At 58.9% G+C, this 26,713-nt stretch overlaps 1 protein-coding gene across 2 annotated transcripts in view; it reads right to left on the reverse strand.

Moving 5' to 3' along the window:
* Nucleotides 1-1,368: 1,368 nt before the first annotated feature.
* The window catches only part of C17H16orf74 (chromosome 17 C16orf74 homolog), a 31,181-nt gene continuing 5,836 nt past the window's right edge, over nucleotides 1,369-26,713 (reverse strand). The window contains exons 3-5 of one of the 2 annotated variants that reach the window (XM_024124964.2): nucleotides 23,404-23,448; nucleotides 5,439-5,573; nucleotides 1,369-2,432 (exon numbers count right to left, since the gene is read on the reverse strand). In XM_024124964.2, coding sequence (XP_023980732.1) covers nucleotides 2,374-2,432; nucleotides 5,439-5,573; nucleotides 23,404-23,431 — 222 coding nt within the window. In that variant the 5' untranslated portion in view covers nucleotides 23,432-23,448 and the 3' untranslated portion in view covers nucleotides 1,369-2,373. Of the gene's footprint in view, nucleotides 2,433-5,438; nucleotides 5,978-23,403; nucleotides 23,449-26,713 lie in introns of those variants that run through there. The other variant, XM_024124963.2, reaches the window with a different exon arrangement.

A 26,713-nucleotide genomic window follows, 5' to 3' on the forward strand; every position in this document is an offset into this window, starting at 1 on the left:
TCAGAGAGGTTGAACGGCTTCCCAAGGCCACACAGCACCATGCGGCTCTGGCTGACACCCTTGCTCACACCCCTAATCTTTCTCACGGCCCCTAAGAGGGATGCTGGGGCTGCGGTGGGGTCCCCTGCCGCCCTGATGTCATGCCCTCCCTGGGCTAGAGCTTGTACGGAGCAGGCCCCCTACACCTCGCCCCTCCCTCACGGGGAGACAAAGCTTGCTTGAAGGCAGAGCCTCGGGCATGAGTAGCGTCATGGGGTTTCCTGCAGCCTGGGGTGCAGATGTCACCAGTAAGGGTCCTCCTCACTCAGCCGGCACCGTTCTGGGGTGCGTACCCCAGGCTGGCTTCACCAGAGCGTCCAGATTCAAGAGGCCCAGAGCCCAGGACTGGTGTGGGTGCCTTGGACCTCAATACCTTTCTTTCTCCAGGAGACCAAGGGGACTCGCCTGGGCCCTGCAAGAAAGCCAAACCAGCACCCTCAGGGCTGCACAGCCTCTGGCCGGCCCCGCCACCTCATCTCCAGCTCACAGCCCTCTTCCCATCGCCATGGGCACTAAAAGCCTGGGATGAAGTGGCGATGAGCCAGGGCAGGCTGTTGAGTGGGCTGGAGGCCTCTGAGCGGTGCCCAGGAGGTGTGTGGGCTCCTCCTCCAGCTGTGGACGGAGCCAGCCCTCAGGGCGAGCACCCAGCCCTGAGACCCAGCATCCCCTGGGTTCCAGAGGGAACAGGACGGGGACAAAGTGTCAGCGTCACATCCAAGCAGACATGAGGAGCACTGGGAATCCAGGCGGAAAGGGATGCTTTGCCCAGACAATCAACAAGAAATATGTGCTGGGAGGCAGCTCTGTGGGGATGGTAAGAGAACAGGGTCAGGGCCTCCTGGGGGTGCAGTGGTTAGGAACCCGCCTCCCAACGCGGGGGACGCAGGTTCCAGCCCTGGGCCGGGAGGATCCCACATGCCGCGGAGCAACTAAGCCCGTGTGCCACAACTACTGAGCCCACGCGCCACAACTACGGAGCCTACGCTCTAGAGCCCATGCTCCGTAACTACTGAGCCTGCGCTCTAGAGCCTGCGAGCCACAGCTCCTGAACCCGTGCACCACAACTATGGAGCCTGCACTCTAGAGACCGTGAGCCACAACTACTGAGCCCATGTTCTACAACTACTGAGCCTGTGTTCTAGAGCCCGCGAGCCACAAGCACTGAGCCCGTGTGCCACAACTACCGAAGCCCGCACGCCTAGAGCCCGTGCTCCACAACAAGAGAAGCCACCGCAATGAGAAGCCCGTGCACCGCAACGAAAGGTAGCCCTTACTCGCCGCATCTAGAGAAAGCCCACGTGCAGCAATGAAGACCCAAACGCAGCCAAAAATAAATAAATAAATTTATATTAAAAAAGAAAAGAGTACGGGGTCTGGGTTCAAATTCTTACTATCTGATGGCCTTGGGCAAGGGATCTGAGCCTCTAAGTTCCTCAAGTGCCCCATCTGTAAAATGGGGATAATGATAGTGTCTACACCGGGGGACTGGATTATCATTCCCAGCCCGTCTCTCACTCCCTTTAATAGACACGTCCATCCCTTCCTGTGCCATGGGACCACCCAGCTCACCCGTGTGGGGTTTGGCCGTGTGACCTGCTTGGCCCACACGCCGAAGCTGAGAATGCTCTCGCACGGCCTGGTTTGTGCTCTGTGTGTCTGTCCCAAGAACGCGCTCCGGGAGCTGCTGGCCACAGAATGAGGAGGCACAGGACACTCTGCAAATCAAGGGGCCAAGACCATCCAAAGACCCATCACCAGCTGGACCAGCCCCTCCACGATAAGCGACTCTCTGAAGCCTACCTGTGTACCCAGGGGTGCACCACCTTCTCTGCCCGCCCAAGAAGCAGGGTCCACTGCTCGTTACACGGGATCTTTACTTACAGTGCAAAAAAGAAATCATAAATCACTTTTTGGACTGTTTCAATGTCTGTAAGACAACTCGTAAAAAATGAAACCAGCCCTTTGCAAGAAGTCCTTGTATGTGCGGCCCTCCCGGGCACCCGTCTGCGTGGCCCAGGCCGCTGGGAGTCTGTCTAGAAGAAAGCCTCTCCCTGGTACCGATGGCCGTCTCTGTGCCCCGGGGTCGGCAAGAGTATGTAGGCATCAGAGGTCCGGTCCGCTCAACGGGGCCCGGGAAATGTCGTTCTGGACGGGGGCAGGGCCGATCCCTCGCTCCTCCCGTCACGCCTCCGCCGGTCCAGTGCCGGGATCGCTCTGTCTTCCGAGCCAGCGTTCTCAGCACATCTGTCCCAGGCACCCCGGGGCACGCCAAGCGAAGGGCAGCCAGAGCCGGAGCCGGTGCAGGCAAATCCCCGACGCACGCGTGCCTTCTCCTCAGGCCTCAGGGTCTGTTTCTCCATCCTCCGGGCACGACCCCGTCTCCTCCAGCCAGACTAGGAGACAGAAGGGGGCGTCAACATCTGGATGGACCCCCCGCCACAGCCAGGCCCCTCTCCCTGGGAGCTCCATGGCCGGTGCCTCTGGGCGCCTCGCTTTGCACCAACGCCCCAGCTCCCTGCGCGTACGGCACTGGTGTCAGCCGCTTCTGAGAGGGGACCCCAGTGATGCTGGGTCTCACCTGGGTCCCATGGGATTTCCCACCCATCCCCTGCCCGCACCCAGCACCGAGCTCCCCCAGATCTCCAGCTGAGGTCCCTGGGATTTGTACCCCTGGCCTCATCCTTGGCTTGGCCTCTTCTGAGTGCCTGCCTGGAGATGCCTTCAGGCCCGAGGCTGGGCGGGAGGTCCCCGCTTCTAGATGGGGAGTTGAGACCCAGAGAGGGGGAGACCTTCCCCCCGTTGGCAGGGTAGTCTGGGCAGGGCAGGGTTCTCTCCAGTCCCTCGCTGTGGGGGGAGCCCCAGGTATCTGATCACCACTCGGAGCCCACAGCCCTGGAGGAAGTGCTGCCCTAAATATCGCTGGTGAGAAGACCAAGGACACAGGCCACGTGCGGGGTGTGAAGTCAGGCCCTTGGCTTTCCTCGTCACGAATGCTCACGGCCTCTCTGAGGCACAGCTGTTCTCTGTGAGACGGGGGAGCCGAGGCCTCGTTCCCAAAATCACACGCTCATGCGTGGCAGGGCCAGGATCCAAAGTCAGGGTTTTGTGACTCCAAGGCCTGTGCCCTTTCTCCTACACCTCCCTCTCTAAATGGGGAAAAGCAGAGGGTCAGGCCTGAGCTCTGCCACCGGACAGGACAGGAGGGGCCCCCTGTGCTGCTCCCTCGGCACTAATCCACCCTGGGACTCCGTGGGCTCTCACCCCGCGGACCCTGAGGAGTAACCATGAGTCTCCCCGGCACGCACGCTGGCCCTGGGAGCAGGGAAGGCGGTTATGATCCCATCTTACAGATGAGTACACGGAGGCACTGAGAGAGAAGGGAGCGTAATGGCAGAGGCAAGGGCCAGGGCCTCGGCTGCCCTCACTCAGCTCTCTGATTAGACACTGAAGCAGAAACCCAGCTCTTCGCCCACCCTGCTGTGCGCCCTTGGGTGAGTCGCTGTCCCTCTCTGAACCTCAGTTTCCCCAGCTATCAACTAGAGATAAGGGCGGTACTCACAGCCCATAGGGTTGGAGCGAGAATTAAATAAGATTTGTGGAAAGCATTTAGCCCAGTGCCGGGCACTTGAAAAGGTGACACAGGACTGTGACCGATGGCTATCACTACTGTGCATGGCCCAGCCCCAGTACCCACACGGGGCCTGGCCCGAGCCCGATGGCTTCTCCAGCTCATTCCCCCTGGTGGGCAAGCTGACATCCAAACTGAGAACTTCCGGAAAAGCCTCCCCTAGTCCCCCACTGACCCCCACCAGTCCCACATCAGCCTTGAAGGCCTGTGTCCTCTGCAGGAGCCAGGCAGGGCTCGCGTCACGACGGCTGATTGGCTGAATGACGGCGGCCACTGAGACGGCGTCTAGCCTGGCAGTCCAGAGCGCAAGCTCCAGATCCCACGGCCTGGGCCTGAATCCTAACTCTGCCACGTACCAGCTGTGCGGCGAGTGTCTCAACCTCTCTGAACATCAGTTTACCCATCTGCAGAATGGGGTGATGAAAACGGGACCTAACTCAGAGTAACTACGAGACCTCAAGGAAAAATAATCATAATCAGCGAGTCCCCTACATACGAACCTTCAAGTTGCAAACTTTCAAAGACGCAAACGTGCGTTCGCACGTCCAATCACGTAAGTTAGTTCACGTGTCTGGCGTACACTGTCGCGTGTGTGCATCCTCTACGGGTGGTTGTGCGTTTGTGTACTTTACAGAACCGTACAGGGCACAGCAGCACAGTATCTTTATTTCAAGCCCAGGATGTCCGGAAGCAAGCGTAAAAGCAGCGGTGATGTAGCTGGTACAGTACTACCCAGACATCACTGGACCGTTTTTTCAAGAGAGTAGGTAGACTTGAACCCAGCAAGAAACCAGAGCCTGTGCCATCAACATCAGGCACGAGTGAGACTGCAGCTGGCCCTCCGTCTCCTGTTGCTGACTATCCTTCAGCTCTACCATCTCCCACCTCCTCTCCCTCCTCCTGGCAGGAACTCTGCTTGCCTGTTCCCTCGATGCCAGCCCCTGCGTGCCAGCTGTTGTGCTGGACTCCTGTACTTTTCAAGGGACTGTACTGTAAGATTAAAAACGGTGTCTTTATTTTTTGTGTTTGTTTTTTACGTATTATTTGTGAAAGGTATTCTAAACCTTTTACAGCACAGTACTATCTAGCCAACTGTGTTAGCTGGGTACCTAGGCTAACTCTGCTGGACTTAAGAATGCGCTCTCGGAATGGAACCCGTTCGTGTGTAGGGGACTTGCTGTATTATTCGCAACAGCAGCCTCAGCACCAAGCACAGGTCTGGCTCGATAAATCTGTTCACGAAAAATGTCCCACTGGCTCCAACAGTGTCCAGAAGGGGGGCCGGGGGCGGGGACACAGCAGTTCGGGCGGCCCCCCTCTCACCCCCTCTCTGGGAACGGTCCCATCCCTTCTCTCCTCCCTGCGGTGAGCTGCCGCGGAAGGCGCGGAGATCGGCCACAGCCTGGGCGCGGGGGAGCTTCCAAGCCTGTCCCGCCCAGCTGAACCGCGGCGGCCGGCAAGACGGAGGCCCCGTTCCCCGGCTGCAGGGGAAGGCACCTCCATCCATCACCTCCGTGGGCCCGCCCAGCCCCACCCATCACTCGCCCAGCCGCCGGCGGGGGCTGTCTAGCTAATTACTTAACGTGCCACATCTTGCTGAGGCTGGTGCCACGGCGAGGGGCCCACGGTGGAGTGTATGCAGAGCTGAGTGTAAATTTTTAATAAACTGGGGGTGGGGGCAGACCCACAGCCCGGAAGGGGGCCCCTGTGAGCTGTGCCCAGCCAGGCCCCCCAGACGCCCTGCCTTAGCATGGTGGCAGGGTGGCCTCACCTGCCCTCCGGGAGTCCCTCGGCAGAATCACGCCCGTGGGGGTCGGCGGGGTGATGATGATGTGGGGCACATCCAGGCGCCTGTCGCTCAGGACGGGGGCCTCATCATGGCTGCCGTTGACACACAGTTTGAAGCCTGAGCGGGCAGGCCGTGGGACACACACGTACACACACGACAGAGAGACAAGCATCAGTGGCTGCCGGGGACTGCCCACCACTCCTGCCGGCCGCCCTTCTCCAGCACTGTGCGTCCCCACGCCACAGGCGAGGGAACGGAGCCTCGGGACGGCGAAGGGACCCGCCCGAGCCTGCGCAACTTGGCGAGGGCGTGAGTTTGCCGTGCTTTGTTCGCTAATGTGACCTGGCCGCGTGACACGCAGCGGGTATTCAAAACACGGCTCTGAATGGAGGAAACCCACCGGGCTTGAACCGGAACCCAGGCCTGTCCGAATCATAGCCGTGCGTGAAGCGACCTCTCCCACAAATTATTTTCTGAGCGAGTTTGCGTGAGATCAGTGTCGTTTCTTCCTTCAGAGTGACTGAACTCACCGGAGAAACTGTCTGGGCCTGGAATTTTCTTTGGGCAATGTGGTTTCTTTAACAGAGATGGGGCTATTCAGATTTTCTGTTTCCTCTTGCTTCCGTTTGGCTACGTTGCATTAATCAAGGAATCCGTCCATTTCTTCTAAGTTGTTCCATTCCTTGTCTTATCTCTCCCATAAACTCAGTAGAGGAGGTAATGCAGCCCAGCCCAGTTTTCATCTCCAGCTGACGTAAAAGTACCTCGCCAAACCCCTTCCTCATTCTCCCCACCCGAGTCAAAGCCGTCACCTTGCACTGGAACCCAGAGCCTCAGCCACAGTTCTCCTGTCCTCCTTGCCCTCCAACCCTCCGGCCAGTTTAATCAACCACCAAGCCCGCACGCAGATTCCACCGCCTTAACACCTGGGACATCCTTCCTCTCCCCACCCCCGCTCACGCCCCTAGCTAGCGTCTCCGCCCCCTGGCGTACCCCTCAGCAGCCCACCCTCCAAACAGCAGCCAGAAACGGCAAACCTGATCATACCTCGTAGCTGCTCAGAATTCTCACTAGCTCTTGGCGACTAGCTACAAGCAGCATTTTTCCAAAAGCGTGTTCCCTGCAACACTGGCCTCCTCAGACTCCCTCAGGAAGGGGGTTCCATGATCAGATGAGTTTGCGAATCCGATCTACTCTGTCCTCTTGGAGAGTCCCATGCATGTTAGAGAATTAAAGGCTCTGAGAAGTCCTGCACTAAGGAAGCTGCTTTCATTGTGCTTCACCCCAGGCTTTCTGAACTTAAATAACCTTGATGTCTGTTTTTGGAGGGACACCTGTTACCATCTCACAAGACCATGAGTCATGAAATACGTTTTGGGAAATGCCGATCATAAATTAAGAGTCAGCCTCTTAGCCCGGCTCTCGGCCTTCACGGTCTGGCCCAAACTCGTTTTGAAGCTTCACCCCCTGCCACCTGCCCACACGCCCCGAACTGCTCACAGTTCCCCCAATGCCCTGGGCCCCCCAGCCCTTTCGTGCCTTTGCACAGGCTGTTCCTCCTGCCTGGAGTGCTCTTTGTTGCTTTGGCAGGGTGGCGAGCTCCTACGTATCCTTCAAAACCCAGCACGGTGGGCTCTTCTGTGGGGGAAGATGTCCCGGGTATCTGACCCCACTCCTGCAGTCTGAGGTCTTCCAGTGCTCATCTCACCACATGCAAACGACTAGCTCTGTCTCCCTTTACTGTGCACGTCTGGAGGACAGCCTCTACTCACTCAGCCATGTGTCCCCTGAAACTAGCATTCTGCCTGGGACAGAGCAAGTAGGGGTGCTTTCAATTTTAAATAAAAAACAACTTCAGGCACGGCTGAATTGGGTAGTCACATCTTTGTCTCTATGTCCCATCACTTCGGGTTTTTTTTTTCCCCCCAAACAGCCCCAGACTGGATTGCATCAGCTCAAGTATCTGAGCCCCTAGCTAACATCACGAGCAGAGCAGTGGGGTGGCCTTCCCTGACCCCCACTGGGACAGTGCTCCTAAATGACCACTGTAGGGTTGGGGTGGTGGTTCTCAAGTATGTCCCCAACAGATGGAGTCTAATTCCCCTCCTCTCCAGCATGGGATGGACAGAGGATGACTTCTAATGCCTAGAAAAAGAAGGGAAGGGATGGCTTGTGACTTCCAGGAGAGGTCGTAAAAGACACTGCACTTCCTTCGTGCTCTCGCTCTGGGGAAGCCAGCCGCCACGTTGTAAGGATGCTCAAGCAGCCTGAGGAGAAGCCCAGGTGGTGAGCTGACAGCCGTGGGAGGGAGCCACCTAGGAAGTGAGTCCGCCAGCCCAGGCAAGCCTGCAGATGAGACCACAGGCCCAGCCGACAGCTTGACTGTAACCTCACGAGACCCTCTGCGACGGAACCTCCCAGCTAAATCATCCCTGAATTCCCAACCCCCAGAAACTGTGAGATAATAAATATTTAAGCCACTAAGTTTGGGGGTGATTTGTTACGCAGCAGTAGATAACTGATACAGTCAGCACAGCTTGCCTGTCCTTGAAACCCCATTCCTGTTTCCCCACTAGGGAGCCCCTGTGGCCCCCTGAATCTAACAGGCTGGTTAGTTTTGTAGAAAGAGGCCACGTCCCCTGCATCAGACTACAAGGCCCTCAGGAGTACCCACCAAGGCCGCTGCCAACCTTCTTTAAAGCCTTAGTATGCTGTTTCTTCCTGCCATCTTACACAGAAGCCCAGAATGTAAAACAGATAAAAAGAAGCCACTTGGAGGAAGCCCTCCTGTTATCCCTGCACCAGTCAGCATTTAAGGATCGTTGGCCACATGCCAGACACGTCCTCCTTCAGTCTTCATGGCTGCCCTGTGAGATGCAAACTCACAGACAGAGGACCAGAGAGGGTAAGAGCTTGCACAGCGGTGAACAGCTAGTGCACAGGCAGGGGCAGGATCTGAACCCAAACCCGAGTCTGTCTGACTCCAAAAGCTGCTGCTTCTTGTAACCACGATCCTATGAGAGAACCGGGAAACTATCTGAAAGGTGCCTGAGAGTAAAGATGTTTTACTTTGGGGGCTATGCAGTCTCTGTTGTAACTTCTCAGCTCTGCCACTGAGGGCAAACACAGCCACAGGCAATACGTAAATGAGTGGGTGGGGCTGTGTGCCAATAAAACTTTATTTACTAAAATAGGAGGAGCAGCCAGCTTGGGGCCAAGGGCTGTGGTTTGCCACTGCCAGCTCTATAACATCCAGGGGTCGGGGAGTTTGGATCAGGGACATGCCTGACGTCCTAACAGGCAACAAAGGAACCTCAAAAGCCCGAGGCTCGTTAATGCCAAAACCAAAACCCAAATCCCAAACCTGGCTGCTGCTGGAAAGTGACAGGTGGTGGGCGTGAGGAAATGAACGGAATGAATGAATGGGAAGTACTTGCCCAGTGAGCTGGGGCCAAGAGGGTGCTCGGTGCCTGCTAGCTTCCTCTAGAATCATCCATAAAGTGCGTCTCAGGGAGCACCGGCCACAAAAGCGAGCTCTGATTATTATTATCTGTAACCGAAGGGAGCCTCCCTGCTCAGTCTCCAAGGTCCCTTCCTCAGCGAATATTCCAAAGATCTAAAATAAAAGGCTAATGGAGAAAAACTACATTCCTCCCAGGGCCACCATTTGCATTTTAACCTGTTCTGGGAGCTCGGTGACAAAGCCCACATTCTTAATCAGGAAGCATCAGGTTGCTCGGTGGGCCCTGGAGGCTGAGAGGAGAGAGGGGAGGAGGGAGGAGAGGAGAGGGGAAGGGGGGAGAGGGGAGGGAAGGGGGAGGCAGGGCTTCTTGCCTATTCACTGACAGGTCCTGTGCAGCTGGCCCTCGGGGCCTACACAGAACCTGTTGGATGACAGGCGGATAGAAACGTGTACTTAAAGCAATCCAGTGGCCGAGAAAGGACTTATTGGGTGCTTACTATGAATGAAGCCTCAGATCAGGGCCTCTTGCAAAGGCAGGTGAGACACTGCTTCTGTCCAGCAGAGTGGGTGACCCACAGACTCAGCTGCTATATTGGCAGGGGCTCAGTGTGGGGAGCTGCACCCATGGGCACTCTGAGAGTGCTCAGGGAGCCTTTCTTGGAGCAGATAACCTAGAGCCAGACTTTGTGGGAAAGGCTGGAATCTTCTAGGCCAAGAGAGCAAGGTGATAGGTGACAAGTAGCAGGGTGGGGCACAGGCATCTCGGCCCCAGCCGGGGAAGCTCGCTGTGTCCCTGTGCTGGGAAGCCCAGGGCTGCACCCCACTTGCAGCCAGGCAGCCCTGTCAGCCCTGGCTCTACCCCCAGCCCTGCCCCTGGCATGTGGAGCTGTCCATCTGTGGATGTGTTTATCTGACAGAATTCCTCCTTCCCGTTCAGGGTCAGGTGGCTCTGTTTGGTTGCAGCTACAGTTAGCCCTGACAGAGAAAAGGGGGCAAGAAGCAAGAAAAGAGAAGAGAAAAGGGGAAGGGGAGGGGAAGGGGAGGGGAGGGGAGGGGAAGGGGAGGGGAGGGGAAGAGAGAGAGGAGGAGATGGGGGAGGAGAGAGGAAGGAGGGAGAAGGGAGGGGGAAGAGGAGGGAGGAGAGGGCAGGAAAGGAGGGGGCAGGGACTCCAGCCCCTCTCAACCCCCGAGGGCCGCCCAGCCTCAGAGCAGAGGTGGCTGAGCACGAGGGAGCAGCTCTCAGGAGATAAAGCCGACTTTAGGGATTAAAAACAAATGCCAACCCTGCCCCAGACAAGAAGCTCATTTGTGCTAAAGCCAGGATGGTTATTTGCTAATTATGTGCCCGTCTCAGGCCAGTGAGAGCCCATCTCCTGAGGGGAAGGGCTTGGCTGGGATCCCAGGGGGCGGGGCCCCAGGGGGGAGGAAGCAGGGCCCCAGAGCTGCTGAAGATTTTGACTGGGGATGCGATGGGGAGCTTGCGCAGGAAGGGCTGGCAGCTGTCACCCGCCTCAACCAGGCCCTGCTCTGGGGCACACGCCTTCTCAGTTGTGGAGCTGGAACAAGCTGGGCCAGACCTCTCTGGTCTCCTGGCGCCCACTTTCCCACGGGGGAAAGGCGGAGGCTGTGATGGGAGGCCAGGCAGACTGCCTCTGAAAGCTGGTTCGGCCCTGGCCCTTGCCCCGCTCCAGGGCAGTGGTTTTCCATCTTGGCTGCCTACTGCGGCCACCTGGAAAGTTTAAAAATTATCCCGGGGTGGGGCGGGGGGGGAAACACCCTGCCCCCAGGGGGCCAGATTTCTCCATGCTACACAGGCCACCAGGACTTTAAAAAGTTCCTGGGTCGGGCTTCCCTGGCGGCGCAGTGGTTGAGAGTCCGCCTGCCGACGCGGGGGACGCGGGTTCGCGCCCCGGTCCGGGAGGATCCCACGTGCCGCGGAGCGGCTGGGCCCGTGAGCCGTGGCCGCTGAGCCTGCGCGTCCGGAGCCTGTGCTCCGCGACGGGAGAGGCCACAGCAGTGAGAGGCCCGCGGACCGCAAAAAAACAAAAACAAACAAACAAAAAAAGTTCCTGGTTGACTCTGATGGGACCCCCTGAGCTAGGGTACCTGGGAACACACGGCTTTCCTCTCCGAGCCTCAGTATCCGCTGGAAAAATGGAGCTCTGATACCAACCTTGTAGGAACGAAATACAAGGTACGGGGCGTGGGGCTGCCCAGTGTGGGAGAAGTGGCCTGGGCCGCACTGCTGCCGCCTTCCACAGAGACGAGCCACCCCTTCTTAAGCATCCCCCGTGCCAGGCTCTGGGCGGAGTCCACATTAATCCTCACACCATCCCTCGGATTGCACACTAGGGTCATGGCCATTCTCCAGCGAGAAAACCAAGGCTTGGAGAAGGAAGGTGACGTGTCCGAGGCCACGCAGAGGCCAGGTGGCTCCCAGGCCTGAGCACGCACCTCACTCCTTCCGGTATCAGCCACCACTTCTCATCCTTCAGAAGCCCTGAGCCAGGCCTATCCTCTGTTCAGGATGCCCCAGGCACGGGGGACAGCGCACCATTCCTGGCCCCCAAGCCACCCAGAGGCCGCCAAGAGCAGGCATCGTGGCTTCAGGGCGCCCTCTGCTGGTTCTTTTTAAAACGGCGCTCGATCAGCACCCTGGTGCCAAGCTCGCAAACCCTGCCTGGGACCACGTCCCTGGGACCATATCCACTCTTCCCCAAGGCACCATCACGCAGTGGCCCTGCCGGACCCACGGTGCAGTGGGAGGCCAGAACGTACACCTGGGTTCCTCCACGGGCGGGGCTCCACCTCTGGGCCTCTTTTCCTCACCTGCAAAAATGGGGGTACTTCATATTCCCCACCTCCAGGGGGCGCTGAGAAGATGAAGAGCCACACTGAAGCCTTCGCTCCAGCCAAGGGGTCTGATTGTTACATGCACTTCGCAGGTGAGGAAACCACAGAACCCGCCTTGCAGTGCACACTCAATAAACACAAGCTGTTATTATTAACATGATATTCTAACCTTAGCATTTTTTCACTGATTCAGCCAATTCTGAGCACCACCCGCCCTCTGTGTGCAGGTCAGGGACCTTGTCTCATCCTGCAGTCACACAGCTGTTTGTGGAGTGACTCTGAAAAGAAATTCCTGGTTCCGACTTAACGCTCAAAGGAGACCCTTTCTCCTCACTGGGTTGGAAGGGCCACGGGCTCGGGAAGGAGGAAAAACCGAATCTGACTCAGTCTTCCTGCCTCCCTTCTGTGACGTCCCCGAGCCCGGCCTGCTCACCTGCAGGGTGAGGGGATGCTTCCTTTCCCCTGCAGCGCACGGATAAAGGCCGCAGCACAGAGCCAGGCCCAGGGGAGATGCTCAGTCCACAGGCATCTACTGTGCACCTACTGTGTGCCGGGCATCGTTCCAGGTGCTGGGGACACAGCAGAGAACAAGACAGTCTCAGCAGACGTTTCTCTGCTCCTCCCGCCACAGACTGACTTCCTCTGCCTCTTGCTTCGGGCCCCAGCAGCAAACTAGGACCCCAAAGAGTTCAGAGGAGGCTGGAAAAAATAACGGGGGTCCCCTCTGATCCAAGCCATCGTCGGGAGGGGCCCACATGGGTGATCTATGACAACAGTGCCCCCGGGAGGCCAGGGTCTGTGTGAGCATTTTGCAGGGATTATTTGGTCCCTCCAACGAGGCCCATCTTCCAGACGGACACCCTGGGGCACAGAGCACTCACAGGGGATTTGACACAGAGCCTGTCCTCCTGGGGGCCAGGAAGCAAAGAAACAGCTTGCAGAGCCTGGGTCAGTGAAAGGAGGAAGAAGCAGATGATGGCAGGGAGCAGCAGGGCTGGGGGAGACGGCGGGAGTCAGAAAAGGCTTCCCAGAGGGGGCCGACCCGAGAGCGGCCGCAGAGATGGCAGGGAGGGCTCTGGGGTCAGCAGCAGTGCGCACAAAGGCCCTGGGGCCAGGCGGAGACCGGGGCTGGTACTAATTCCTCAGAGATGACCGACCGGGCGTCTGGATTCAGTGCAGGTCTTTCAAAAAAAAACAAACGGACAAATGCCTCCGAGGGTTCCAGATGCACTTAATCTTTTTCTTCTTCTTTTTTTTTTTTTTTAAATTCCAATTAAGGGGAAAGCCTTGCATTATTACGAACGAGGCCAGGGCGGACGGGGGTTTTACCTTTTCTCGGCAGTCCGGGCCCGATGGAGATGGCAGTGGATGTTTTAAATCTCTTTTTAATTAAGGAAAAAGCCCCAGCTTGCGTCAGGGATGAGCTACTGAAGAGAGAGGCTGAGAGGAGGAGCCAGAGAGGAAGAAGCTTCGCCACCGCCAAGTGGGAAATGTGTTCACCTCCCCGACTGGGCAGCAACTGCCTCCCTGCCTCTGCTGGACCCCGCAGTCCCTCCCTCCCCGCCAGCCCTGCCGGGTCCTGGTGGGCGGGCCTCTCTCCCCCTCACACCAGCCCCTTGGGAAGGCTTCTCGGGGTCTCGGCCAGCAGGGTGAGGGCTCAGATGGCGGGGCCAGCCCGGCTCCATCACATCTCCACTGTGTGATGGGCAAGCAGCCCCGCCCCACAGTCCTCAGGCTTCTGGCCTCTAAAATGGACTCAAGAGTAGGCCTGCCCTCAGAGGATGATGGAGAACTGAAGGCAAACAAAATCCGCAAAGCCCTTGATGCCTGCCTGGGCCGTGGGAAACGCGTGATGTGTGTAGCTCTGGATTCTCAGCCTCGGCACTGCTGACGTCTGGGGCCAGGTTATTCTTTGTGGTGGGGCCGTCCTGTGCTTTGAAGTGGGGTGAGCAGTATCCTGGACTCCAGATGCTGTAGCTCCCGCATTTGTGACAACAAAAAGTGTCTCCAGACATTGCCAAGTGCCCCCTGGGGGCAGGGTTGTCAGATAAGATTCAGGACAAATAATTTTTTTAGTATAAGTATGTCCCACGCTACATGTGGGACGTACGTACGTATCCTAGACAATCAGTCCTCGTTTATCTGAATTCAAATGAAACTGGGCATCCCATTTCGTCTTTTTTCCCTCCTAAATCTGGCACCTCTACCTGGTGGGGGGCAAGACACCCCAGAGCTGAGAACCGCCGTCAGAGCTGTTACTAACCGAGACGATATTTGGGTATTTCAGAGCAGGTGCCTGGGAGCAGGTGGTTTCCTTTGTCCCTAGGGGCTCCACTGCACATCTGCGTGGCTGGAGCCACGGGAAGTGGCTTGAGGATGGCCTGAGCCAGAGGACTGGCCTCCCCAGTTTGCCCTTCACCAGCTGTGCGGGCTGAGCAAGCTTCTTAACCTCTCTGAGTCTGTGTTTCCTCAGCTGCAAAGAGGCTGCAAGTGGCTGGCCCCTTGGTGGAATAAAGATTTGAACTTTCGCCCTAGATGCTAACCCATAACCTGCAGGGCTCTCGTTAAGGACATGTGACATCAGGCAGAAGGTGTCTGGGGCGGCCTGGCTAACAGCAGGGGACCAGTCGTTATTAATGCTGTTAATAGTTATTACTGCTATTAATAGGCTATTGCGGTTATTACTGTGCAAATAGGCAAGGAGATTCCAGTTAGTGCCAGAGGAAGGAGGTGACTGGTGTTATCCATAGCAAACCGGGGAGCACCTGGGGCAGTCTGGGCCCTGAGGACAGGGACGAGTCCGCCAGCTGTGGGCAGCTGAGGGCTGAGAGGGGTGCACACGGGCAGCCAGAGAGCAGAGCCCTCCAAAGACTGGGAGGCGACAACGGCTGCCTCCCAGCAGGTGGCTGGGAGAGAGGTGAGAGGAGGCTGACTTGTTACTACATATTCTTTTGCACATTTTACATTCTGTACCATGCAGATGTTTTACATATTCAAAAATAAAATAATTTAAGAGAGAAATAAAACACCTTCTGAGGCGGGGTGGACACAGACAGATTGAGGAGGTGGAATGGGGAAAAGGGGGTGGTGGGGCATTCCTGCTGCAGGAGAGGTCTGATCAAGTTGAGGAGGTGAGACAGTAAAAAGGCAGTGAAAGGGCCAGGGGGAGAATTCGGACTATAGGCCTGGAGAGGCAGGGAGGGGGATGGGAACGCCACCAGGAACACTCCTTCTCCCTTGAATCGCTGAGGAGCGTGGCCCAGTGTGTGGTCGCAGGAGCCCAGGAAGCTGGGCGTCAACCTCACAGAGTCCTGGGCAATGGGGTCAAGCCGGTCCCCCCAGGCCAGAGACCCGGGCAGCTGGGAGAGACTCAGGTCCCCATCTGAGCCCTGCTCTCACCTCACTCCCCAGCCACCCAGCTCTTTTTCACCTCTTCACTTGGAGACAGCCACGATTACTGTTTTCTTGTGTCTCCTTCCAGAATATTCTATGTCTGTATGTGCAAATATGTTCACAGGCATATGCCTCTTCTTTGTCCAATGCAGGTGGTGGCAACAGAGCCACTGTTTTGCACCTTGTCCTTTTCACTTCACTGCAAGTGTTGGAAATGGCTCTCCATCCGTTCAGACAGAGCTGCTGGTCCTTTTTCACAGCTGTAGAGTATTCCCCTGCACGGCTCAACCTTCTGACCCACAGGTGGAAAGCCCACGGCTGGGCCATCAGACTGTGTCTCGCGGAGCCGAGGCTGGCTGTGGCGGGTGGCTGTGACAGGGGGCTCTGGCTTAAAGGACAGGTGTCCTCTGCGCCAGGCCCTTCCTGTCCCACAGCGCCTGGTCTGAGCCTTCGGCCCAAGTAGATGCTGGGCTGCGCGGCCCGGGGCCACCCCCCAGGTCCAGCCTAGTCCCCAGCGGCCCAGATGCTGCCCGCGGCTGGCTCACAGCTCAGCCCCTCCCAGGGCCTACCCTCAGCCCAGGAAAGCTGTTCACCCAGCTGGGTGGAGCTGGGGTGAGGTAAGCAAGGCGCTTAGGGCGCCCAGCTTAAGGAGGCACCTGCTCTCAGGGCCAGCCCTCCCCAGTAGGTGGCCAGGTAAAAGGCCTGTCCCCCTCCATCCAGGACGGCTCTGCAGGGCCACTCAGCTCCCAAACTCCCATGGGACAGGCGGAAGCCCAGCCCCGCCCTCAGCCGGCCTGGCTGCCCACGGTGGGCGTTGAGGCCACAAGCGCTCCCCAGGCCACAGGTCTGTCCCGCCGCCTGGGACAGACTGAGGACAGCTGTCCGTTTGTGTGCTGGACTCCTGGGCAAGTCCGCGATCTCTCAGGGTGGACACCAGGATCACTTACTATTGCTTTGGCCATGGAAGGCCTGGCCCACGGTCATAAATAAAATTTCAAAGCCATTCCAAAAGGGAAGAAAGCGTACGCGCACATCTTAGCACGTCTGCGTGCACACCGCCTCCCTGGCCCCGTTCCCGCCTCCTGACACGCCTCTTCCCCTCCAGCAGCAGCAGCCCTGACCCGGGTGGGGTCTAACTCTGCCTGTTTTAGAGTTAAAAACAGAAAGCACCGATTCAGGGAGTTGAAGACCCTCAGCCAGGTCACACGAGCCCTGGACCTGTTGACCTATCTCCGAGCTTCACACCCACCTGTCTCGGGCCCCGCGCAGCCCGTGAGGCAGAAGCATTAGGTTGGGCGGGGGCGGGGAGGGACGGTCAGAGGTGGACGTGGGGCAGCTCCGTCCTGGCCCAGCATCACGTCTACACCCCATCCGTGAGGCTGAGGAACCACGGCCCAGGAGGGAGAGCGGCATTCCACAGGCCCGGCGGGACCAGGCCAGCCGCGTGCCAGCAGCTGATCATCGGTGAACACGGCCCTCGCCTGGGAGTCCTGAGCAGCACAGGGTCCCCGTCCAGGGAGAGCAGCCAGAGCCAGGCAGTGGGTCCAGCACCGCCTCCCCTCCTCCGGGTCCCGTCCCCTCCTTCCTGCCCTCCCGGGAGGCTGGCGCTACAGCCGGCCTTCGTTCCACGAAGCCTTCCGGAGCACCTGGCCCCGGCCAGGCCGTGTGACCTGGGCCGGGCGGCTTCACCACCCTGTGCCTCGGTTTCCCTCTCCGTCACGAGTAATCCTCCTCGGAGCCTTGCTGAGCGGATGGCAGGGGACGTGGGAAGGCAGGAGCGGACCTCCCTACTGGGCCGAGGGAGTGAGACGGCACGGCGGCCCCAGCCGTCCAGGGACAGGCCTGGGAGGGTCCCACATCTTAGTTAAAGTCGAGAGAGTGTTCATTCCGCAAACACTTATCGTGTCCCTACTGTGCGCCGACCCACAGCCGGGAACAGGGCTCCGGGGATGAGCAAGGCTGCGTGATTCCTGACCCCGTGGAGCCCCGAGAGTGAGGAGGAGACAAAGGTTAACCCCGTGTGGGCCCCAGTTAGGGACCGGGCCGTGGGCCCTGGCTCCCTCCTTTGGAAGGACGGCAGGTGCTGGGTTTAATAAATCCCTGCCGTGAGCCAGGAGGGCTGACAGCTCTCCCCCGGGGATGGGGCGGGGCCACACTAAGCCCCATGTGCTTCAGCGTTTAGAATAGGCTTTGACTGCCCTCCCCTCCTCTGAGCAGGCTGGGGGTCTCCCAGCCCCCCGAGCCCGTCTCCCGGTCAGAGATCTGTTCAGAAGGTTCCGGAACAAGCCCTGGATTGGAGCCTGCATCCCTGAAGCCCAGCCAAGCTAGCTTGGTCCTTGTCACCTTTGGGTGTCAGTCCGTACCCCAGGCCCGCCAGAAAAGCAAGGGCACGGGCCCCAGACAGTGGTTCTCGCCCCAGGCTGCACGGGACAGTCACCTGGGGAGCTTCATCCACACTGAACCCCGGCACTGGGCAGCGCTCCAGGGCTGCCCCTTCCTGCAGGCGCCCTGAGCGATCCTGACGTGCGGCGGAGGATGAGAGCGCCGCTCTGGAGTGACTCCAGGGCCTCCTATTACTCGGAGAAGACACTCTTGATACAACACTCAGCTCGCGTGGCCCTGCCTGTCCCAGCGACCTCTGCTCCTCCTGCTTGGCCCCTGCCCCTGCCCCCAGTTGCAACCACATTTGACTCTTCGCTGCTCATCAGCTCACCAAGGCTGGTCCCGTCTCAGGGCCTTTGTTGCTGTTCCATCTGCCTAGAACACTGTTCGCCGCGTCGCGTGGCTGGCTCCAGTGTCGACACTACAGAGGGGTCTTCACTTACCTCAAGCCCCTCTACTGCACCTCTTCGTTCAACTCCCTTTGCAGTTCTCATCACCACAAAGTCTACCAGCCCGGGTCACGGGTTCACACGTTCATTCCCGTCCCCTCTACGCGGGGGCAGGGGAGCCGTGCTTGTCGCTGCCGGGTCCCTGGACCCAGTGCGGCGCCCGGCACGTGGCAGGCGCTCAAGGACCGTTTGCCGAACAAATGAAAAGTCACACCGGAGCACAGCTCTGGCCCGGGCCTCTCCTCCGCGGCAAGAGCGCACCTGCCGGGCGTCGGGCTCTGTTCCAGGGCGCGCAGGGGTGGCGAGGTTAGGGACAGCCCCAGGATCTCCACAGGCGGGAAGCCCTGGCCCATTTCCATAGGTGCGAACACTAAACCTCAGTACGTTAAGACACCGAGCCTTGGCCATGCTCTGCGTCGGGGTGGATCCCACCGTGTGACCTGCCCTTGAAAGGTACGGAGCCAGCATGGTTGCGAAAAACTGCTCAAGACGCATTAGCCGGACGAACGCCTTTGTCTCCTACCTTTGTGTCGCGCTCCTGTCCCCGGAGATGACTCAACGCCAGCTTCCTCCGGCGCCATCCGGCCAGAGCGGTCCTCAGCCGGCCCACCCGCCATCCTCCTTCAACCCCGCTGGCACCTTCCTGCTTCCGGCCTTTGCCCGGGTAGCGCGTGTGGCCTGGGACACGGTCCCGTCCCGCTCCTTCCCAGGCCAGCTCCTTCAGGCGTGCTGCTTCCTCGGCGGTGCCCCCCCCGCCCCCCCCCCGAGCTGGGTGGGCTGGGTGGTGGTCCCTGTCCCGGCACAGAGCAGCGGTGCTAGGACGTCTGTTCCAAGTAACCTGCATCTCCTCCTTACTTTCTGGGCTCCAGGGGGTCAGTGACCGTGGCCGCCCTGCCCAGCCCTGAAGCCCTGTACCCGGCTGTGGGTTGGTACACAGTAGGGGCACAGTCAATGTTTGTGTGATGCACAATCTCTCGACCAACGCTGGACCCCGCCGCGGGACAGCTGGAACCATGTGTCTGCGCTAGAACGGGGCAGTGCGGGCTGACTCTCACTCCTGCTGTGATCCGGGGCTGGTCTTGGGCCTCCAAACGCCAGTCAGAACCACGGGCATCGTGAGTGCCACCTCCCAACCACCTAAACCTGGCTTACAGGGAGCGGAGGCTCTGAGCCCCAGAAGGGAGCCGGGGAAGACGCCCGCGAGCAGGCGGGGGCCCCAGCGCCCAGTGTCCTAGGGAACGCACCCGAGTCCTCCTCAGTCCCCGCCCTCCACGCGATCATTCATATGCTCCACGAAAGAGACTATACGAAAGCCCCGACGCCAGCCGAACCTCTACGGTGGGGCCTCCTACAAAGCACCTGACCGGTCCTCCTCGGGACAGCGAAGGTCACAGAGACAAGGAACTTCTGAGAGACCGGCCCAGCCCGGAGGGGCCTAAGGACACGTGATGACTAAACGGTAAGGTGGGTCCCAGATGGGATCCGGGGACAGAAGAGGGACGTTCGGTAAAAACTAGGAAATTAGAATAAAGCACGGACTTTAGTTCAAATAATGTATCTGTATCGACTCACTGACCGTAATGAACGTGCCACACGAATGCAAGACGTTAAGCACAGGCTTCAGGTTGGGGACGCCCCGCTGAGAGCCACGCGGCCCCGTCCCGTCGTTTCCCGGCAGCGCCACCGCAGGTCGACCGGGACAGAACATGCTCAGCAGGCAGGAAAAGCACTCCCCACTCCCCACCGCCTGCTGAGCCAAGCCCCCCCGACCGGCCCTGGGGCCTCGAGCCTCGGTCTCTGTGCCTCGTGTCCCCAACTGTAAGGTCACCTACGTCGTCCAGCCGCTGTGAGCAAACTGGGGGAAGACGCTTAGGGAGCAGGGCCCGGATCGCGGGGACAGACACACCAGCCCTTACGTGAGAAGGTGCGAGGGAGGTGCTCTCTGGACGGAGGCCCGTCCCCGCAGGTCACAGCTGCTACAGCCGGGCCCTTGAGTACAAGTACCCCACTCAAAGCGTCCGCCTGGGCCCACCCTCCTTTGCAACCAGAAACAAGAGAACTTGGGCCCAGCTGTGCTGCTGTCTCCCATGTCACGCTCTCGTGATCGCCCACCTTCGGCTGAGTCTTTATTGCCAGACAGGCAATGAGCATGTTCTAAAAATAAGACAGAGAGCTACGTTCTTGTCCCACACGCAGGAGGCTCCGAGGTGAAGTGACTTGTGGTGGGTGGAGTAGAGTTCCCTCCAAATTCACATCTACCCAGAACTTCAGAATATGACCTTATTTGGAAATAAGGTCTCTGCAGATGTCATTAGTTAAGGATCTTGTGATGCAATCATCCTGGATTTAAGACTGGCTTTGAGTCCAAAGATGGGTGTCTTCATAAGACAGAGGAGAGAACAATGTCTTTCTAAGAGAAAGGACACAGGGAAACACAGGGGAGGAGGCCGTGTGAAGACGGAGGCAGAGACAGGAGGGAGGCGGCCACAAGCCAAGGACGACTGGAGCCCCCAGGAGCCAGAAGAGGCAGGAAGGATTCTCCCCTCAAGCCCCCAGAGGGAGCACGGCCCTGCTGACACCCTGATTTCAGACTTCTGGCCTCTAGAACTGTGAGAAAATAGATTTCTGTGGTTTTAAGCCCCCTAGTTTGCGGTAATTTGTTACAATGGCCCCAGGAAACTAAAACGCCATCTTACAGGGTTAATGTGAAGATTTAAGAGAGCGTGTGGATAAAGCCTCTAGCTACAGTGGTCACTTCAAGTGTTGAATTAAAAAGTTTTCCTCTGAAGAGGCCATACCAGTGGAGGCTAAAGCTAGGCTTCAGACACAGCCCGCCTGGGTTCCAATCCCACCCGGGTCCCAGCTGTGTGGCCCCGGGCAACTACATGACCTCTCTGCTCCTCAGCTTCCTCACCTGGAAACTGGGAAGCCTGGAAGTACTCACTTCGTGGTAGGAGGAGGGATGGATGAATTGACCCGCTCAAAATGCACAGAAGAGGGCCTTGCCTGGGCCAAGCCCCCAGGAAGAAGCCACCATTTATCTGTATTATTTGACCAGGTCATTCTGATTTCTGGAATTTACCTCAAACAAATAATAAATTTAAAAAGTTAGAAAGCAAAGATGATCAAAATGACATGATCCACAAAAGCAACACGCTGGAAACAACCCAAAGACCCAGTCTTGGCAGAAATGGACACACACAGGCATTAAAGAATTGTGAAAGTGATACTGGCTGGAGACATACAGCACTCGCGCCCAACATTAAATAAAAAATAAATAGATGACAGTGCACAGACTGCACGTCCCAGCACCAACAACTAGGCGAAACCACACCTGTGGGCAGCGAGGGAAGGGACACAGATAACCATGAACTTCACCCGGGCAGGGATCCAGCCCTCTGCAGTTTCCCGTAAGAAAGAGGCTCTGAAGAGGAGGAGGACCCAGGGCTCCTGGGCTGGGGGGCCTGGGTCATCCTGGTGAAGCACAGGGAGAGGGGTTCTGCGCCCCCCCCCCCGACCGCCCTGAGTCACTCCTAACCCTGCGTGGGCCTCCTCACCTCCAGAGACCAAGGCTGGGCGGGGCTGGGGGAGGGAGAAGGCAGTGGGCCAGCTCCAGAGAGCCAGTGATGAAAGATGCATGAGCTCCCCTCGCGCCAGCTCCCGTACCCCTCCCAGCACTCAGCTCCTCCGCCAGGGCCCTGTTAAAAGCTCCCAGCCCAGGAGCACTCAGCCTGCTGCCCGGGCTTCAGTCCTGCAGGTGGGGGGCTCTCCCAGGGATCCTCAGCATCTGTAGCTCCTGGGTCTCCTCTCCTGGCCGACCCCCAACCTCGGGCTGGAAGGCAAGCGGTCCCCAGAGGCCCCTCCAGGATCTTGGTTTGTCAAAGATGTCCCGACACAACAGCCAAGTGTGGAAGCAGCCCAGCCTCCATCAAGGGCCAAACGAAACGTGGTCTACACACACAACGGAATATTATTCAGCCACGAAAAGGAAGGATATTCTGACACACCTGCTACAACATGGACGAAGCTTCGCCATTCTGCTGAGTGAAGTTAAGCCAGACACAAAAGGACAGTGGCCGTATGATTCCACTTATGTGAGGCACCCGGAGCGGGCAAATTCAGAGACGGAAAGTAGGCTGTAGCTGTCAGGGCTGGGGGAGGGGAAGGGTGAGTCAGGGTTTAATGGGGATAGGGTTTCAGTTGGAGAAGATGGAGAAGTTCTGGAGACGGATGGTGGGGATGGTTGCACAACACTGTGAATGTACTCGATGCCACTGAATTGTATGCCTAAAAATGGTTAAGGTGGCAAATTTTATGTTATGTGTATTTTACCACGATCAAAAACAAAAACAAAAAGCTTGTCCTGAACGCCTGCTCTGTGCCCAGCACTGGGAAGACCCACAGAAAAATCTAAGGGAAAAGTGTCCTTGAGCCCTCCCGGATGCCCGCTCAACAAACACCTCCCCCCGCTCGTCCAGGGGGACCACTGGCCCACAGTCTTGGAGGAGCTGTCCATCAAGATGCCCTGCCCCCCTCCGAGGGCCAACCAGAGGCTCACTGGAGCTCACTCATCCCAGCAGCAGGACCTGAAGGCTGGTCCCTCATCCCGGAGCCGGGGGGGGGGGGGGCCCTCCCGGGGGGGCCCTCCCATACCGCCTGACTTCCTGTGGCAGAGGAACGGAGCTGGGGGAAGGCCTGAAACAGGCAGGAGGGGAGTCAGGGGCTGGTGGGCATGCTGTACGTGGGCGAGGGGCCACCAGGGCGACTCCCAGACTTCAGGCTGTGGAGACGTGGGGTGGGAGCATTTGTCACCCAATAATGAACTTCATATGGGCCGTGTGGGTCTGAGGTGCCCTTGAGACATCCAGACGCCGGACGGAAAGGTCCAGAGCACAAGACAGAGGTCTGGGCTGCCTCTGCCAGTGCCTATATCACCCCTCAATGACTCTGTGTCCTAGAACTTCCTCTCCGCTGGCCTCTCCCCTCTCCCAGCCCTCCTTCCCCAGCACCCGGCAGGTGGGACCGCCCATCTCCGTGATAACAGGCCCTCAGGGTGGACGGCAAACACCCCCGTGCAGGCGTGGCACCTTTCCTCCAGGACCTCTCACCCCGACTCGGCACAGCCTGGCGTTCACCCCTCCGAGCGGGCGGCCAAAGCGTGGGGGTCCTTGGGACGTTCCCCCATCCCTCAGCTCCAGGGAAACGGAAGGCCTGGAGGAGCGCTCGGAGCCGGAGCACGCACTCATACGGCGCCGACTGTGTACAGGTGCTGCCTTTAGTGGGCGTGCACCTGCCGTCTCAGGGGCAGCAACGCCGGGGTCTCAGGGTCTCTACTCTCCCGCCTGCCTCGCCCCACCTCCCCCGCCCCCGCCCCCCTTAGGAGCCGGAGGGAGAGCCACCCGCTTACCTTTCAGGCAGGTCAGCTTCAGCCCCATGTCGGTGCCTCTGCAGCCTGAGGAGAGGAGAGGCTTGTTTGCAGCGGCCACGCGTGTCCAGGCCCCGCCCCCGGCCTGACGGCTGCACAACAGGAAGTAGCGGCGGAGAGAAACCGCGGCCGAGGCCACGGCGCTTGCCCGCGACAGCTGGGCTGAATTTGCTCAGAGACGAGGGTGTGCCGGTGGAAAAAACTTTCGGGCGCCTCAAAGCGAAATATACTGGAGGAGGCCCAGGGCGGCGGCGGAGGAGCCGGTGAAGGTGCCGTGAGGCCTGGCCCGGGCTGATGAGGCAGCACCAGCGGAGCGTGGCTGGCTCCGGGGACAAGGGGCGGGGCTGCTGGGGGGGTCCTGAGCTCACAAAATGGGTGTGCCTCTTGTTACAATGCTGCCCCTCTCCTCCAACGCAAATTCTTCAGAGATCTAACAGATGAAGGGCACCCAGTCCCCAGTGGTGAAATCTCCCAGCCCGTTCCCACCATCTCCCTGCAAGGGGATGGTCCCGGGCATTCCAACTGGTCGATGGGTGAACAGAGGCGGCAGCTTGACGCTCGAGCCTCGGTTGCGCCCCCGGGAGGTGCTATGACTGCCCCCCGTTTTACGGATGTGGAAATCAAGGCACAGAGAGGTGGCAGCAGCTGCCCGAGGCCACCCAGCTTACTAGAAGGAGTTGAGCTGGGATTCCAAGCTGCTACTGCCCTGACCCCTGGCTGGGGCCACCCCACAGGGGTCTGTGAGGCTTTTGCAGGCTCTTCTTTCTACCTCAGAGGGTCCTCGGGTCTCTGAGAGGGTGAAGGCAGGGATCCCTCGCCTCGCAGGGAGACACCTGTGTGCGAGGCTGGCAGCGGCGGGGGGGTGGCCGCGAGCAGCGCCCACAGATCTCGGATGGGCCCTTGCGCTCCCAAGCCCGTTGTCTCTTTGTCCTGCACGAGGCCGAGATCCAAGGCAGGCGCCCCTGACGGCCACCTCTGGCTTTGCCAGCTGTCCTCGGAGGCTCCCCAGCCCTTCCTTGCTTTCTCTGCCTCGCTATTCCTTGCGCTCAGACCTCCCAGCCCCCTTCCCTAGTTCCCTCATTGATACATTTCTTGCACATTTCCCATCCTGGCATCTGGTCTCAGGAGACCCAACACAAGTGCATTCAAGGCCACGTGGGGTCCCGCACCTGAATGTAGGCAAACTGGCACCAGCAGAGGCGTGTTGCCGGAACAGAATGTGTCACGGCCCAGAGGACAAGAGGGGCGTGGCCCACGGGAGGAAACAGAGGGCGGGTGGGGGGGCGGGGGGCGCCGGGCAGGTACAGGCCACAGAAGGGCCAAAGCTGAGCCGGACCGTGGGGTTTCTGGAGGCTGGTTACATAGTTCAGAGGTTATCCTGAGCGCTCGTAGGAGCCTCCACATTCTAGGGGGCTGTGCAGGCCGGTCTCCTCCCCCCAGGCCCTCGCTACCAGCAGCCTTGGCACCCCGAGGAGCTTGTTAACAATGCAGCATCGCAGCTCCACCCGGATGCCCTGAGCCAGAATCAGCATTTTAACAAGGCCCCTAGAGATCCACGTGCTTGCTGAGGTCAGAGCGGCTCGGCTCTGGGCCAGAAACTGTGGGGCCTGAGTGGTGCAGACAGCGGGGCAGGGAGGGTACGGAGGGAGAAGCAGCTGGAAGCTGGGGTGATGCACAGGTTCAGGCTCGTGAGAGAGTGGCACCCCGAGAGGGGTCAGTCTGGACGAGGGGCCGAGATAAAGGCTTCAGTTTTAGCCAGGTTGAACTTGTGGGCCGGTAGGAGGTGGACAGGAGACGTCCACTAGGGGATGGACTGGGGGACTAGGAGGGAGGGAAGGGGGGAAGGAGAGGGAGAGGGGGGGAGAGCGACGGAGGGAGAGAGAGGGGGAGAGAGAGGGAGAGAAAGGGAGGGCAGACAGACACCTTTGGGAACAGATTCAGGACAGCTGTGCGCTCAGGGAAACGTTTCCCTGGCTGGGACCAGAGCCTGGCTCAGCCATGTGACCGCAGGCAGGTCTCTTCACCTGCCAAGACTTCCCTCTCCTCATCTGTGAAACGGGGCTGATGCGCGTGCAGTGGTGTCAACTGAGGACTGCGTGTCGGGAGGGGGTGACTGTGAAAGGGCTTTGCTCCGCGCGGCACACAGCAAAAGGTGCCAGAAGTGTCGGCTGCTGTTATTTCTGACAGTGATGGAGGGGAGGGAGGTGGCGGTTTCCCGCTGGAGGCTCTTCTCCAGGGCCTCACTGCTCAGAGCTGCTCCTGGTCCAGCAGCACCAGCACCGCCACGGGGAGGCTGTGAAAAATGTAGGCTCTCAGACCCCGCCCCGCCCGCAGGCTCGGGAGCTGCATCCCAACGAGAACCAGGTGATGCTCCGAGCAGCCTGAGAGTCAGAGTCTCCAGGCGCTTTACAAAAACACAGATGCCCGGGTCCCTGCCCCAGAGACTCCTGGTAACTGGCCTGCGGTGCGGCCTGGCCCTGGGATTTTCAAAAGCTCCCGGGGTGGGGGGTGGGGGGGGACTCTAATGTGCAGATGAGATGGCAGGGAGAGTGCATCCTTCCTTAGGAGAAAGAGCAGACCTATGGGAACACTCGGCACCTTTCTGAGCAACCACTATGTGCCCGGCAGCCTCCAGAGCAGCTGGACAGAGATTCATGGTCAGTTAAGCCTCACAACAGCCCGGTGAGACTGGGACCACTGCCACCCTCACTCTGCTGATGGGGAAACCGAGGCACCAAGAGGTTATTAGTTAACCTGCAGAAAGGTCGTACGGGGAGCAGATGGTGGGATCGGAATTTCAAGCCCATGTTTTCAACCGCAGAGCTTACCTCCGTCGTCTCTGCCCACCCCACCACTCTCCCCCGGGCTGGGTCTCCCGCCTGGCGGTCTGCCCCTGAGGTCAGGACCCGTGCTAGGCACACTTAACATCACAACTGTGCAGACGCTGTGGACAGCACTCTGATGTCATAGTCTGTGGCTCTTCCGTTCTGTCTCAGGTACGTGCTGGTCACAGCCCACCCAACAGAGCTCACAACACATCCCAGCGCAGGGTTTATAAAACAGCGATTCATGCTGAAGTCCTCACTGAAAGAGTGACGTCGGGACTTTGCTGTAAAATACAACAGAAAAACAGCAGCAGTGCTGTGGGGGGGCTGGGGACGCCATCTGCTGTTGAAGCTGGGACATGGGAGTTCGTGACATACTTCTGTGTCTGTTTGAAAAGCAACAAAATGGTCAAAAGAAAGACAACTGGGGCTTCCCTGGCGGCGCAGTGGTTGCGCGTCCACCTGCC

This window comes from Physeter macrocephalus, chromosome 17 (assembly GCF_002837175.3).
Source record: "Physeter macrocephalus isolate SW-GA chromosome 17, ASM283717v5, whole genome shotgun sequence".
In the NCBI taxonomy this organism is placed as follows: Eukaryota; Metazoa; Chordata; class Mammalia; order Artiodactyla; family Physeteridae; genus Physeter; species Physeter macrocephalus.